Source organism: Convolutriloba macropyga, chromosome 4 (assembly GCF_964194025.1).
Source record: "Convolutriloba macropyga chromosome 4, txConMacr16.3, whole genome shotgun sequence".
Classification (NCBI taxonomy): Eukaryota; Metazoa; Xenacoelomorpha; order Acoela; family Convolutidae; genus Convolutriloba; species Convolutriloba macropyga.
This window is the reverse complement of record NC_134471.1, coordinates 6488840-6505682: the sequence shown is the minus strand read 5'-3', so window position 1 is coordinate 6505682 and position 16843 is coordinate 6488840. Positions and strand designations below refer to the sequence as shown.

At 36.4% G+C, this 16843-nt stretch overlaps 1 protein-coding gene across 9 annotated transcripts in view; it reads left to right on the top strand.

Moving 5' to 3' along the window:
* The window catches only part of LOC142337435 (uncharacterized), a 111463-nt gene that overhangs the window by 55922 nt on the left and 38698 nt on the right, over positions 1-16843 (top strand). For all 9 annotated transcript variants that reach the window (XM_075386655.1, XM_075386653.1, XM_075386661.1 and 6 more), the window contains 2 exons: positions 1605-2857; positions 12521-12690. In XM_075386655.1, coding sequence (XP_075242770.1) covers positions 2728-2857; positions 12521-12690 — 300 coding nt within the window. In that variant the 5' untranslated portion in view covers positions 1605-2727. The remainder of the gene's footprint in view (positions 1-1604; positions 2858-12520; positions 12691-16843) is intronic.

Below are 16843 nucleotides of genomic sequence, written 5' to 3'. Positions count from 1 at the left end.
TTATTGTCAAGGGAAGGTGTTAAAGGGAATGGTGTCAAAAAATATAATTTTTTAAAGAATTGGTTGTGACTTTACTGGCTTCGACACGGGTTTTTCAAAAAAGTAAATTAATTTTTGATTTTTGTAATGTTTTACGTTTTTTTTGTAGAATTAAGATATATTCTGGATCGTTGCAGCTGTCAAGGGCTTCCTTAAGAAGAATAAACGATTCTATTTTAATAATTTATTTTGTAATTAATGGCTCTCATGTTTTTGGAAATAACTTTTTTTGAAAAAAAACAAGGATTAACTAATTTTGCCTCTTTTTCTTTTTTTGTCTACTTGTTACCTGGTTTCGTTAATGAGAAGTGACATGATACATTATCGGTGTTTGAGGAAGGTGCAATCGATCACATTTTCAGGGCCAAAGTATGGATGGCTCTACGGCTTCAAAAGCCTTTTCTGGCAAAACTTAATTGATTTTTCGTTTTGTTGTCTATTTGTTGTTCTTTTTGCAACCACATAAAAATTGAATACCAACAGTTCTTAATTCCCATCTTTAACAACACTGCTAATCTTAATCCTATGGGATATTTTAGTTGATTTCTAATAGTTTTCATTACTTTGAAATTAACTGCTTCTAAAAAATAATAAGCCAATTTTCCAAACTTACTGTTTTTGTTCTTTACTGTATAATTGTTACCAAACCTTATTATGTACTGGTTCCATATCTTTTCTGGTGAATTATAAGTGATTTAATTTATCTTCAGTTTTATGTGACGCTATTTTGACTTTGTTATTAAGTTTTTTAAAACGGACATAAATTTCTTGATGTAATTAATGTTTGTTGTTGTTGTTGTGGTTGTTTGATTTTGCTGTTCGTCTTCACTCGCTTTCTTAATATTGGCATATCTCATCAATCTAATGCATCTTTTTTTACTCCATTTTTTTATTTGCTTTGGAGGTTTTTTTGAAGAGTACTTGAATTTTTGAGGTTTTCTATCTGTTCCTCGTTTGGTAGACAATTATGCCACAATTGTGGATGAGCGGGGTCGGAACTTTATGTGCAATCGCACATTACCGAGCCTCCTTGTTGTATTATAGTTTTATATTATAGTTTCATAGTTATGCCTGAATTTTTTATTAATTTGTTCATCACTTTTGTCAAAACAGTTCGTCTTATAACCCCACAAAACAAAGCAAAACAAGTTAACATTAATTTTTTCTGCAAAAAATTGCAAATATACTGAAGTCTTCTAGCACGCTACTGGTGCTTTTTTTCCGGATCATTAACGTTGTGCCTGTTTTTGAACTGTGCTACAGTTTTTTGATCCAATTTGTTCATCACAATATAGCGCTCTCTGATGGCAAAAATTTTCAAACAATGTTGATAATTTTCAACTTTTCAAGTTTTTTGAAGTCTTTATTAAGTCTATACATAGCGTCTTTTATCCGACAACTGTTTTGGTAATATTTGACTTAGTGTGTTTACTGCAAAATCAAAATGGAGCATTATTGAAACAATAGTAGTTGCCATAACCACATTTTTTATGGTCTATTTGAATGTAGTGTTTTTTCAGCTGCTGGTTGCAGTTAATCAAGCATTTCCATTTCAATGTGTTTAGGTTGCATTGATGTTGCGTTACCCCTAATTTGTGAACAAACAAATCTGCCAGTGACCGCAAAAGCCAAGGACAAACAAATCAACCCAAAATAATTTCACCCTTTCCCACCTCATGAAAATAAACCGTCTATTCCTTCACAATATATCCATTCATTCTTCTCTCCCCTAGCAGTCTTTGCCAGCAGATAATTCCGAAAATAAACCGATCGATATTTACTTGTTCCTGCAGTTATCCGTAGTCATCTAAACAAATAAGAGAAGAGCTCAACCTGCGCTTAAGAATAAACCCGTATTGAGTTAACAGACATCAGAACGCATAATAAATGAAAGAAAAAAACGATGAATTATTTATAACAGAATTTGATTCAATTTTTTGGGCGACTGTGTAAAAGTGTGTCTAGAATAGAAAATAAGTTCGCGATTACCACAAAAAAAATTCTGCAATTAATTATTCGAGGAATATTTGAAGATTTATGCGTTCTTAGGAATTTGCAATTATTGAACGATAATTTAATTTACTGTCGTTTAAAATTTTGTTCAATTTCCTTAAACTCGCTCCCAAACTTAATTTTCCCATTTTCAGAGATTTTATTTTACATAAAATTATATCAACTTAATTTTTGATCAATTCATTTTCAATCAAATTATGGAAAGCTTAACGTTTCGAGAGCCGAGTTGCTTTATTTCAGCGTCACTTTCTTTGATTTATTGACGGAAAAGGCGTGATCTTTTAGGTCGACATTTTACCACGCCTAATTCCGGTTGTTTCATAAATCATTTTTATTAATCAGTTAATCGGTTATAGTTATTGAACTCCTGCGTTATATTACTGAGCTTCTACTATGCAAGAAAAAATTCTAGAGGTTCCAAACACAAGTTTAATTACTTCAAAGATGACTACCGTCGATATAAATCTATCAAGTTCTAACTATTCTTGCTATTATACTCTTGATTTGGTAATTTTATTTTTATTATACAATCGGTGTGGTGTCGCTATATAATGAATAACAAAACGAATTCTGCCCCAGTTTGGCTAAAATGATCAATTTTTAGCATAAAATATTTAGCTTAAGTTTGAAAATTTGATAACCTCGACGTTTCGGAGAAACAACAGCCTGAACACTATGTCGAAGATGGTGAATCTGAACGCAACCACGGCTGCCAAAATTTCCCTCGCTTGTTCTACGATGTCGGCCATGTTGATTGGATTCCTGGGGAACTCAATTATTATCTTTCTCTTCATGTTCAACAAAGGTGAGGATTTCTATATTTAATTGCTCTCAAATGAAGTTTGTAGCAATTATATTAGTCCTGTCGGTCTTTTCTTATGCACTCTTTTTCTCTGACTCATTTGGCTTTCCGCCATCAAAACGGGGTAAGCAGGCAAAGCCCTGAGGGTATTAAGTGGTTGAGTAGTTCTTTTTTAAATAAAAACTCTTGAATCACTGGGAACACACCCCACGCTCAGTATTTTGGAATATTAATATATATTCATCAGTATATTTGAACTAACTTAATCTGTTTTCCATTAACACATTTTTTAAGAAGTTAAGGGTTGTATTTTATGGGTCATTCGTTGCTTTGTGACTTCTTAAGCAAAACTCTATAACTTGACTCCAGCACAATTTGGCTCCAGCACAATTTTTGGTTCATAATTTAAACAATTTAGCTGATAAAAAAACTAGAAATTAAAATTTTCACCTGCCCCGGCCCCGTGTCACCAGCCCCCTGCAGTTTTGATTTAATCGTCCTTTCTTCCTTGATATCTTCCTTTTGAACTTTTTGAACTTTATTCGCTGGATATCCTGCTGCAAAAATGAACTCTTGTGTGTGTGAGATTTTATTTTCCAGGAAAACTCGTGAAATTCTTAAAATCATACATATAATTGTGAGCGTACGCTGAACGTCATGGGTGTTTACTGAAAAATAGAAACACACACAAGCGTAAAAGTTTTTTCAGGCCGGACATCCAGTGAATAATGTTCATAATGTTTGAAGCCAAGATATCATGGAATATAGGACAGTTAATATAAAACCGCCGAGAGCTGGTGTCAATTTGAGACGAATGCCTAACTTGTAAGAATCTTGTAAGACGAAGGCTTATCTCGTAAGATTCTGTCAGAAAATATTTTAAGACGATGCATCCTCTTGCAAGATTCTGACAGAATCTTACAAGATCTGACAAGAGAGCCATCCGCAGTCCACTCGGGCTTATAGAGTTAACGGAAAATTTTAATTTATATTTTTTCATCAGCTCAGTTGTGTAAATTCTGCACTATAATTTGTTCTGGAGTCGACCTGATGAATGCCAACATTGTAATAAAAAACAATATTAATACACAATCACTATAATATAAATATAGGAGAGCTAAGGGGGGGGGGGCAATTAGAGGTTTAGGGGAGCTATAGCCAAAACTTTGGGCGCAATTATTGTTAGTTTCATGTGCTTTAAAAATCTTATTCTTGTTTGGAAAAATCCTTTGTCTGCTGAGCAGTTTTCTTCAACTGTTTTTGTAGAAAGCATAAGAATAAACTCTATAGAAATTGTTATAACCAGATATTGTAAGCCAAATAATTTAGGTCAAGTTAGACAGGTTAATTAGGTGTTTGAAATAAGCATTCTTTCGTAAAGGGTTTTTGTTTCGAAGGCGCCAGAGAGGGGAGTTGAGTGATATATCTTAAACAAACAAATTGATGAACAAAAGTATATTGAGCTGTCGATATATTTCATTTACTTAGCAAAGTTGAATTTCTGCATCAGGCCAAAGTCGAAATGAGAGATTTAAGATTAGATGAAAACTAGAGAGCAAACATTTGAAGTGAACTAGATATTTTGAACAGAATTGGAATTTCAATTTGAACCAAATTAAAGTGTGATTTCAAATTTACAAAGTAATTGGCAACTCCAAACTTGGTACACTCAACTCTTTAAGTTATAATCGTCATTGGAATCTGAAATTGTGTGAGGATATTCCCCTTATGATTGTTAATATATAATAGGGATACGCAGCCGTATATACATTTTTGATCTGAGTTTTTGAAACAAGAAATGGTGTTATTCGACGGTTTTTGATAATTTGCGGTATAAATTTCGAATGTGTATGGATGAAATAACGGTAGAAACCAGGCGTACTAGCATGTACTGGTGCAGTAATGTATTGGATAATCATGGGAATGGTTTAGAAAGTTGTGGAAGAAATTTATTAGAGTTTTGTTTGCTTAAAGTAAATAAAAAGGCAGTTTATCGGTTTTCCAAGTACCCTACCGATAAAAAGTTGTCAGACCCCCCCTGGGATGGGAAGGAGTTATTGGTTGATAACTGGTCAATGATAGGGAGGTATACCTAGTGGTCCTCTATTGCGAGTATAAATTTCATGCGAATCCGACCACCCGACACCGAGCTATTAACACCGGAAGTAGTGTGATTTGAAGGTTTTTAGGTATTTTACTGTGAAATATGAATTTTTGAGTCAGAAATAAGGCGATTAATCAGTTGTAATGTCCTGAACGTATGAATTAATGTTTTTGCATGATTTTGGGAAGGGTTTAGGATGTAAAATGGCGATTTTTGAGTATATTGGTAATTATCACAGGATTGTAGTTAGCAACTAAATTGAAATAGTATTTTTTCGAAAAGTACGTCGGATTGACCTGAAAATAGGGGGATAGACTAATTTGGGTACGAGGAATCCGATTTTAAGGTCAGATTTGACCCCACACCAACCTGCACGGAACTAGCGCACGCTGCTGCTGCGGAACGTATAATTTGAATTGCTCGTGGAGTATTGGTAGCGGCCTTATGAAAATTGGAGGGTGAGTGTAACTTTTCAAGCGCTTTCTAGTGGTGCTATTTTTAACTTCCGGGTGCGACCGGAAGTCGGTTCTTCGGGACGACCCAAGAGTCGAAAACTGGAAATTGGACTTTTTGAGCGGCTGAATGACTTTGAAATGGTATTAATATGATAACCTGAGAGAGTTAGTGACAAAAAATAATCACCCCGGTCATTTTTGACGAATTCGGATTTTTCGGGTTTCGGCACCCACCACTCGTTAAAAATTTTCAAATCGCAAACGACTCGCAACGGCTGATCCGTTGGTCATGAAACTTGGCAGGCAAATTGGTGGCACCCTATAGTTACTAGAAAACTTTATCCGAAGACGTTTTGACCACTACTTCGCAAGTTATTAAGTTTAGAAATTTGGGGTCATCCGGGAGGTCGATGAAAAATGTGCGCGATCATTGCTCGTGTTCTCTTGGGAGTTAGGCCATGAAATTTTGTGAGTAGGTGCAACTATGAGAGAACTTACCGTGACAAAGTTATTTATATTAACTTGACCCTTCATTTTGGACGAATGACCCCTGATTGACCCCTCGAGGTCAAATTGTGGGCGTTTAGAAATATTAGATTTTTAGGCATGTATAATTACAGGGAATTGCATGAAATGATTTCAAGATTGGAAATAACAATTTCTCTTGGTTTTTGGGGTTGAGTTTAGTTATCTATTCAACGCGTGATTTTGACAGCGATTGATTGCAGCTAATTAATTTTATAGCGGAAATAGAGGAATAAGAACTTTTCAGAGTAACGTTCAATGTTTACTAAGCAAACACCGATTGACATGTCAAGTGCATATATGAGATAAAGCGTAATGGATTTGTTTACATAAGAGTCCAAAGGTCGTTTACTTAAGATAAGGAGAAAGTTGAACAATGGTTGGTAGCAGTTGAGGGACAGAGCATAATTTGATATTGGTTGTTTGCATAGCAAACAAAGCCCTCCAACGGAATGTGACAGATTGCAAGTGTTAGTTGCAATGTTTACTTAAGAGATTAAGGTTTGTTTGCTTAAGATAAGAGCGTATTGGTTGGATATAAATTGAAGTAACACAGAGAGAGAGAGAGAGAGAGAGAGAGAGAGAGAGAGAGAGAGGCAGACTTTGGAGATTCTGGGAGAACTTCAGATGTTTCGATCCGCACAAGTGAGAAAAAGTAGTTGGTTTAGTGGGACTAAACTATAGAAGATAGTGTAAAAAGCAGGGAAGAGACTTAGAGTGAGATTGAACTCTGGAATTTTGTAATTGCAAGACCAGTTGGTATACTGTGAGCGTTTTTGATATAGTCATTTGGGAAGTGAACCACGGATATTGGTATTACTATTTTAATTACTATTATAAATTGTCCTTGAGTTTGTCCTTTCCATTGATGTTCAAGTAATTGTCTTACATTCGTTATCCATATAACTAGAATTGATATTTCGAGCCCCATTGTGAATTAACTTATTTCAAGGCAATCTAATTTGCAACAGCTTACAAGAGTGGAAGAGGGGAAATCGCAGAGTGACAAAGTAACGCTTGCTTCACCAATTCAAAACCTTTGGTTTATTTTATTTGATCGATCTTCTGGGCGACAGAGTCCCCTCACTGTTGAGCCTAGCAGAAATTTAGAAGACGACAGTGGCGCTCCTAGGTGGGCTTTGTTTCTTTGTTCTTTTTTGCTGTGGATTATTTTCTGATTAATTCGAGAGCGTGCGTATTTTTCGTCGGGGAAACTGCTGAGAACACACCGAAATTTGACTTATATTTGCGATTTGGTTACCAAGAGATTTTGAATATGTTTGGTTATCAATTGGTGAAGCGTTTTCCTTCACCAGGCTACGAAGTTTGGGAGGTTTGGCGCGAACATTATTTGAGCACTGGCTTGAAGTTGGGATGGACGGAAGAAGAGATGATGAAGTGGTTGCCTACAAAATTGTGTGGTTGGGCCTTGAATGCAGTAAGTGATTTACCCAGAGGTTATTGGCGGTCGACTCCAGGGAAGCAAGCATGGACACTGACAGAGACGCTGTATCAGTTCGATATCCGATTGTCTGACAATCCAGTTTATTATGAGCAAAGCTATAATATGTTTCTTAGAGGGAAAGCGGGAAGTAGGGTGGAATTCATTGAAACCAGTGATACTGTGGATCAGAGAACACGACAGCAGTGTTCTCAAAGGCAGGTGATTGATACAAATAGAAGCGCTGACACTTCTTTAATAGATGCATTTGGGCAATCTGGCGGGTTTGAAGGGTTTGACATTGTTTCAGCTGTGGTGTATCAGGAAAAGAAGCCTTTAGTGAAGATCTGTTCGGAGAAGTTGAAGATACGAGAGTTGCTGAAAGTGGTAGTGGAATAAGAATTCCAGATTGCGGCGATGAAGTGCAAAATGGCCTATGAGGAGATAAGCGATGAACAGTCGGATGATGAGTATTTGTTTGAAGGTGCTTCGGATACAGATTTTTCGGATGTAGAGGAATTTGATGACAACGATTCGAGAAGCGAGACAAGTATTGCCGCGAGATTGAACTCAGTAGCATGCGGAAATGTAACTGCATTAGCGATCAATTTTGGCGGTGGGATCAAAGCTAGCAGAAACGATATGTTAGGAGCCTGGGCCTTGATGAAGTTAAAGACAGGAGGTGTGGACCAGAAGTTTTGCAATGCACCACACGTGGCTGATGAGACACAGATGTGTACAACGGAGGGCACTGTGGACACTTTGGAGAATTAGACAAGTTCTGGAGGAACTGATGGGCAGTTGGTATGTGAAACACAGAAGGGTCAACACAACAAGGCAGCAGCTGACCACAGTGATTTTGCACAGTTGGGAAAGGAGCTGGAGGAATGGGTGCAATCGCAATTGAATGAAAGTCAGCTTAATGGTAGTGTTTCGGTCGAACCAACGGATGAGCATCAAGGGGACAGTGCTGGAGTTGACAGAACAGGGAAATACTATCAGAAGTCAATAGCTAAATTGTTGCACAGTAGGGTTCATGATGATCAACAGCCTAGGAGGGAGGACTCTAGCGTGTTTTCGTTGGAAGTTGAGCAGAAAGTGGATAGAAGGATTGCATCACGATTTCCGGAGGTTGCAAGGCTGTTGGTGGAAAACCGAGCATTGAGCCGGAAGGAGAGGTGGAGCCGTTTGGAAGCATCAGGACAGCAGTCGTGGCAGGACTACAGAAGAAATGGTAGCTACTGTGGAAGAAGAGGTGGACATCCATTCAAGCATCTGAGGAAGAAGGTTTTCATGTACAGGTGCACGAGTTTATGGTTAGAGGGACGTTGACAGCTAAGCTATTCAAGCCTTTTTATCAATTTTTTTGCCTACATTGTTTTAATTAGGTTTATTAGGACAATTTGATCAAGCACTATAGCCCAAGGGCAATTTTTTTTCTAAAAAAAAGATACAGGAAAATGTGTAAATTTGGTAAATCTATTTTTAGGATTTGTTTTTTTTTTAATTTCAGTGATTTTGGGGTTCCCGGGGGATATATATCAGAGGCAATAGAGTTCGATCAAGAATCAATGTTGATGAGTTAGGTAGAATATGTATAAATTTGAAGGTGAGAAAGTGTTTTCAAATCTGATTTAATCAACCGCTATTCAAATTTTAGTGCAGTTAGTTTATATTAACCCGGAGCTAAACATAAGTGGTTCACTTCACTAGGTGGACAATTACTAAAGTACATACGAGTAAGTTAATCGGGTCACAGGATAAGGCTTTGCAATTATTCGGGAGAATAATATTCTAGGAGGGAGGAGTGTAGAAAGCATAAGAATAAACTCAATAGAAATTGTTATAACCAGATATTGTAAGCCAAATAATTTAGGTCAATCTAGACAGGTTAATTAGGAGTTTGAAATAAGCATTCTTTCGTAAAGGGTTTTTGTTGCGAAGGCGCCAGAGAGGGGAGTTGAGTGATATATCTTAAACAAACAAATTGATGAACAAAAGTATATTGAGCTGTCGATATATTTCATTTACTTAGCAAAGTTGAATTTCTGCATCAGGCCAAAGTCGAAATGAGTGATTTAAGACTAGATGAAAACTAGAGAGCAAACATTTGAAGTGAACTAGATATTTTGAACAGAATTGGAATTTCAATTTGAACCAAATTAAAGTGTGATTTCAAATTTACAAAATAATTGGCAACTCCAAACTTGGTACACTCAACTCTTTAAGTTATAATCGTCATTGGAATCTGAAATTGTGTGGGGATATTCCCTTTATGATTGTTAATTTATAATAGGGATACGCAGCCGTATATACATTTTTGATCTGAGTTTTTTGCACAATAAATGGTGTTATTCGACGGTTTTTGATAATTTGCGGTATAAATTTCGATTGTGTATGGATGAAATAACGGTAGAAACCAGGCGTACTAGCATGTACTGGTGCAGTAATGTATTGGATAATCATGGGAATGGTTTAGAAAGTTGTGGAAGAAATTTATTAGAGTTTCGTTTGCTTAAAATAAATAAAAAGGCAGTTTATCGGTTTTCCAAGTACCCTACCGATAAAAAGTTGTCCGACCCCCCCTTGGATGGGAAGGAGTTATTGGTTGATAACTGGTCAATGATGGGGAGGTATACCTAGTGGCCCTCTATTGCGAGTATAAATTTCATGCGAATCCGACCACCCGACACCGAGCTATTAACACCGGAAGTAGTGTGATTTGAAGGTTTTTAGGTATTTTACTGTGAAATATGAATTTTTGAGTCAGAAATAAGGCGATTAATCAGTTGTAATGTCCTGCACGTATGAATTAATGTTTTTGCATGATCTTGGGAAGGGTTTAGGATGTAAAATGGCGATTTTTGAGTATATTGGTAATTATCACAGGATTGTAGTTAGCACCTAAATTGAAATAGTATTTTTTCGAAAAGTACGTCGGATTGACCTGAAAATAGGGGGATAGACTAATTTGGGTACGGGGAATCCGATTTTAAGGTCAGATTTGACCCCACACAAACCTGCACGGAACTAGCGCACGCTGCTGCTGCGGAATGTAAAATTTGAATTGCTCGTGGAGTATTGGTAGCGGCCTTATGAAAATTGGAGGGTGAGTGTAACTTTTCAAGTGCTTTCTAGTGGTGCTATTTTTAACTTCCGGGTGCGACCGGAAGTCAGTGCTTCGGGACGACCCAAGAGTCGAAAACTGGAAATTGGACTTTTTGAGCGGCTGAATGACTTTGAAATGGTATTAATATGATAACCTGAGACAGTTAGTGACAAAAAATAATCACCCCGGTCATTTTTGACGAATTCGGATTTTTCGGGTTTCGGCACCCACCACTCGTTAAAAATTTTCAAATTGCAAAGGACTCGCAACGGCTGATCCGTTGATCATGAAACTTGGCAGGCAAATTGGTGGCACCCTATAGTTACTAGAAAACTTTATCCGAAGACGTTTTGACCACTACTTCGCAAGTTATTAAGTTTAGAAATTTGGGGTCATCCGGGAGGTCGATGAAAAATGTGCGCGATCATTGCTCGTGTTCTATTGGGAGTTAGGCCATGAAATTTTGTGAGTAGGTGCAACTATGAGAGAACTTTCCGTGACAAAGTTATTTTTATTAACTTGACCCTTCATTTTGGACGAATGACCCCTGATTGACCGCTAGAGGTCAAATTGTGGGCGTTTAGGAATATTAGATTTTTAGGCATGTATAATTACAGGGAATTGCATGAAATGATTTCAAGATTGGAAATAACAATTTCTCTTGGTTTTTGGGGTTGAGTTTAGTTATCTATTCAACGCGTGATTTTGACAGGGATTGATTGCAGCTAATTAATTTTATAGCGGAAATAGAGGAATAAGAACTTTTCAGAGTAACTTTCAATGTTTACTAAGCAAAAACTGATTGACATGTCAAGTGCATATATGAGATAAAGCGTAATGGATTTGTTTACATAAGAGTCCAAAGGTCGTTTACTTAAGATAAGGAGAAAGTTGAACAATGGTTGGTAGCAGCTGAGTGACAGAGCATAATTTGATATTGGTTTGTTTGAATAGCAAACAAAGCCCTCCTACAGAATGTAATAGATTTAAAGTTAAAATTGCGATGTTTACTTAAGAGATTGAGGTTTGTTTGCTTAAGATAAGAGCGTATTGGTGGAGTATAAATTGAAGTGACACACACACACACACACACACACACACACACACACACACACACACACAGAGAGAGAGAGAGGCAGACTTTGGAGATTCTGGGAGGACTTCAAATGTTTGGATCCGCACAAGTGAGAAAAAGTAGTTGGCTTAGTGGGACTAAACTATAGAAGATAGTGTAAAAAGCAGGGAAGAGACTTAGAGTGAGATTGAACTCTGGAATTTTGTAATTGCAAGACCAGTTGGTATACTGTGAGCGTTTTTGATATAGTCATTTGGGAAGTCAACCACGGATATTGGTATTACTATTTTAATTACTATTATAAATTGTCTTTGAGTTTGTCCTTTCCATTGATGTTCAAGTAATTGTCTTACATTCGTTATCCATATAACTAGAATTGATATTACGAGCCCCATTGTGAATTAACTTATTTCAAGGCAATCTAATTTGCAACAGCTTACAAGAGTGGAAGAGGGGAAATCGCAGAGTAACAAAGTAACGCTTGCTTCACCAATTCAAAACCTTTGGTTTATTTTATTTGATCGATCTTCTGGGCGACAGAGTCCCCTCACTGTTGAGCCTAGCGGAAATTCAGAAGACGACAGTTTTCCTCAGAAGATACAAACAAGCTGTTTGAGAATTTCAAGCAAGGTTGCGTGACTCCTGCGAAAAGCACTTTGAAATTCTGGCATGGTCCGCGATTAATGCCAGATTTTTCCAGCGACTTCAGCAGAGTCATAAAGCCTATACAAGTAGTTCTCTGGCTATTACCAAAACTGATCTAATCTGTCCCACCCCCCAGCTTAGTGGGCATATATCTTTTATGACCCAGGCGCACTTGTTAATTTTTACATAGTAACGTACATAGTAACTATGTAACAACACATAGTTTGTAATTGGGGGCATAAAAACAGACTGAGGGGGGGGGGGCGAATAGATCCTCTAAAACTTGGCTGTTTAAATCTGATGTTGCTTAAGGTCTGCGCAATGGGACAAACATGCAGTTGGTGAATGTGGCTGCCTGTTATATGGCTACGTCAGTGCTACACATGCCTGCGTGTTTAATATCAATATCTTCTGAACCAGCTCCATTCAGTCCTCTCTTCTGCAAAGTGCTCCAATTCACAAATGATCTCATCTACTTACAGGTAATTGTTACTAACTGCGACGATAGGACAAGCTAAAACGGACCAATTGGATCCACTGCACACCTCCCCCCCCCCCCCCCCCCCCCAGAGTAGTGGGTACAAAATATTTGCAACCCTCAGGGCACGTGCTACATTAACAGGTAATGATATGCTGTATTGCCCCCCCCCCAACACCCAGCATAGTGGGTGCATATTATCTGCACCCCACACGCATGTACTATATAATCACATAATGATTTACCATATAGGGGCGAATAACTGGGAGGTGCATAACCTACGGAGGGGGCGGTAACGGAAAAAATCCGACCAATTACTGGACACAGATCACGGGAAATTAATTTCCTCATAATTGGGTTGCAAGACTGTGGAAATTTTTCGCGCATTTGGTAGGGTATTTTGGCACTGTGAAAAATCAGTGGGTTAAAAACCAGTGCAAGGGTTATTTTTAAATGCTATCGTCTTTCTTTATTTCTAAGGAGTCACTTAATTGATGAGGTATCTTGTTACTAAGAAAATTTCAACAATGTCTCGGAGATTTTTTGGAATTTTGGAAAATTTTACATGAAACACAAATTCAACGGTAACAAAGAATTAATGTTTAATGAACAGAGTTGGATCTAAAGAAAGAAAAATGTCTTCAAGAGTATTTTTTCCTTTGAGATATAATAGAGAATATCACTCCCTTTCTCAGCTATATATCTAGTGACAGTATTACTTAGTAGACTGCTAATATTAACTAATTTCAAGAGCGATATTAGACATCACTTCACTGTCATTTTTCTCATCCGCTGTCGGGATGTAATTCGTAAACTTCGGACCGGTTATCGTGCCGAAGCGCATCGTGCCTCCTGCCGCTGTTGGAGAATTTGTTCGCTTTGTTTTGACCAAGTGTGAACTAATTTACATCGTAAACAAGGAGGCTCGGTAATGAGCGTCCGCACATAATGTTCCGACCCCGCTCAACCACGTTTTTGACTTAATTCTCCACCCAAAAGAGAAAGAGATAAAAAAAACTTTCAAAAAACACATTGTTCGAGAATAATTAGTTTATCCATTTAGAAAATCTCTTTAAGCTCTAACCGAGATAAAAATGAAACAACAACATATTAGAGAGCCGATGATAAGTGCCATAAAGGAGAGTAAGAGACAAGACAAACAACAAAATCAAATGAAAACAGCAAGCATTACTTACAACCAAAACTCAATGTCTATCCATTAAAAAAAACTTAATGAAAAAGTCAAAATATTATCATATTGAAATCATTAAATGGCATCATTTATACCTTCATGCAAAACAATTCAAGGCCTGTCATTATCCAGAGTGCCATATGACTATAAAAAAAAACAAATACAGGCAAAAATCAAGAAGTCATTTCAATTTTGCGAGGAAACGGTGTTGAAGCCTATAAGATCAAAACCTATTAACTAGATATATTGAACATAATCAGTCGCCATTAGTTAATCAGTTGCCATTAATATGATGATGGGACAAGACAGCAAAAGATAACCGAAAAAATTGGAAATTGTAAAAAAATAATAAGAAAATTTATAAAAACTCGTATTATCAACGCCGAAAAACAATTATTTAAATTAAAAAAACAACAATTAAGACAAAATTATAATTGACGGGAACGAACGAACTCATCCTCTCTCTTTGCTGAAACTGCGCTAAAATATGCCGAAATAAGATTGAAAAAGGCAATCTAAGAATAACACTTTCTTTAAAACAAATTTTTTGAAATCGTAAGACATAATTTCAACTAAAAAATTCCGAATTGTTTAAATTGTTAATGCTTATGAGGACATATGTATATGTCATTAGTGAGACTAAGTCAAAAGACTACACATTAACACTTAATACAGGCGAACTCAAATTTTCGCGAACGTTTTTATGCAAACGGTGTTGAAGCAGAAAAACCATATGCTTTTCGCTGAAATTGTTATGTTCGATCACCGGTCTCCCTTTTGCCTGCAAATTTGAGCTGTCGATAATTGAGATTGGTTTGAAATCGTTATGCTCTGTAATTAACATAAAAAACAAAAAAGGCAAGTTTTTTTTTAAAAAAAAAAGAACATACAACACCCCATTACAATCCGATAAATTTTTGAACTATAGAATTACACAACTAGAGCAAAACTTATCGTCCTCCTGTTTCTTTCTATTAGAACTAAATGTACCAAATGTTACCGAAACAGTTAATTTGACCAAAAATTCATATATCAAAAATAAATGATGAATTTTGGATACTTATCGAGTTATGTTACCAAAAAAGCATTAAGTATCATCTGAAAGCGCCGGTCAAACTGGACAAAGTAAGCCATACAGGCATATTTCATGCCATTTTTTGTAAAAAAATGAAAAAATGCTAAATTTTCAAAAAATTAGCTGACACTTGCAAGAAAAGGACTTCAAACAGTTTGCCAACTTTCTGCGATCTTTAAGCGTAAAATCAATATATTATCAAAAATTGATCAAAGTTTAAGCAAAAATAACGAAAAATATGATCAAAACAGCGGAAGTTAGGCTAACGTTAACAAATCTTTAAACCTCTGTGACAGCTTCGAAGTAGCAAAGTTCAACGAAAATCTTTTTAATTTGAAGTTGTACGCTTGACAAGGTTTCTAATGACTCCACTCATAATCCTGTACGATGAAAATGTCGATCGGTGAAAATTGACTGAACATAAAAACCCATTCGAGTAGATAGTTCGTCCCGCCACTGAAGAAAAATTAATTTCTTCTATTTAATTTGTAGTAATGTATGCATGCGTGATAACTGAATGCTGTCCTCCGACGTGTCAAAAAGTTTAAATAATATTTGAAATATATTTTTAAATAACTTACTTCAATTTTTTGAAAAGAACCCCCTTTTGCATGGGGAGATTGTCAAAAAGATCTCAAGAATTCTCAAATTTAAATGGAGTACAATTTTGCCTGTTCTGATTTCAGAATCTTTTAGAATCACACATTTTTTCTATTTTCTTCACAGTCTTTATGCCTTTGATTTTATTTGTGAAACTTATTCTCAATTCTCCTCCATGGGTGCCGATACTGTTTATCTTTCTGGTTACCCCAATTTACTTTTTCTCAGAAAAATCTTGCAAAAACGAAAAAATTCGCTAGAATAAAATCTAAGATCAGTTTAATCGTTTTGCACGGGAAAATGGGGTATTCTATATGTTTAGGCGACTACGTGTTGTGCTTTGAACAACATCAACGGTTTTGCGTCTTTAAAATTGTTTATAAGATTGTCGAAAAGTTTGAATGCTTCGTGATTGTCATGGTTGAGATGAATGCACTTCATTGTTTGAGTTCTACGGCTTCTTTGTGATGTTTTATAAAATTGTCAGAAATTTAGACAAGCTTACATCTTTAAAAGTGGAAGTTGATGTTTTATAAAATTGTCAGAAATTTAGGCAAGCTCACATCTTGACCTTTATTACCAATATTTGAAAATCGGTAAAATTTTGATTGCTCCGCATTCTACAAAGATGATGAGGTACTTGGGGCGAAATCCAGATAGAAGTTTGTCATACTTGCGTAATCAAAATAGCAGGATACAGAGTTCCAACTGAAATGTGCCCAACTTGCTCATGCCTCTATCGCTTCAAGAAAGGGTTTGCATTGCGAATTCAAATGCGTTATGGTCAAATTGTTCAATATCTCATTGACCTAAACTTACTTCTGCTAACAGAAATCGGGCTAACTTTTAATTGATTTGTCTCTCTAAGAAATTTTGTCACCTTTCTGCAGTTTTGGGTCCTTAAACTTTTACCGATTTGAGATAATACTCAGTGCAGGTGCCAGATTTTCTATTATCGGACTGTTGTGAAAACAGGTCGCGCTTGAGGCTACAACTTTTTGCAGCTCTAATTTAATTTCTTAAAAAGACGTCTTGTAAAAAAATCTTGGAAAATCGGGAAGATCTCATCAGGTCAGATAATGAAGAGAGCAAATCATCACTTGGAAAACATTCGAACACGCGACCCGCTTAATCATGTTTTCAATGGCAACAAATATGTTGCAATTTAGTATTCAGCACCAGCGCAATTGTGTCTTGATTAGTTGATTTTCACAACGTAACGAAAAATTTTTAAGCAATGCTCATTTGACAGTTAGTTTTAGATTTGGTTTAATGATTTCATAATAAGAT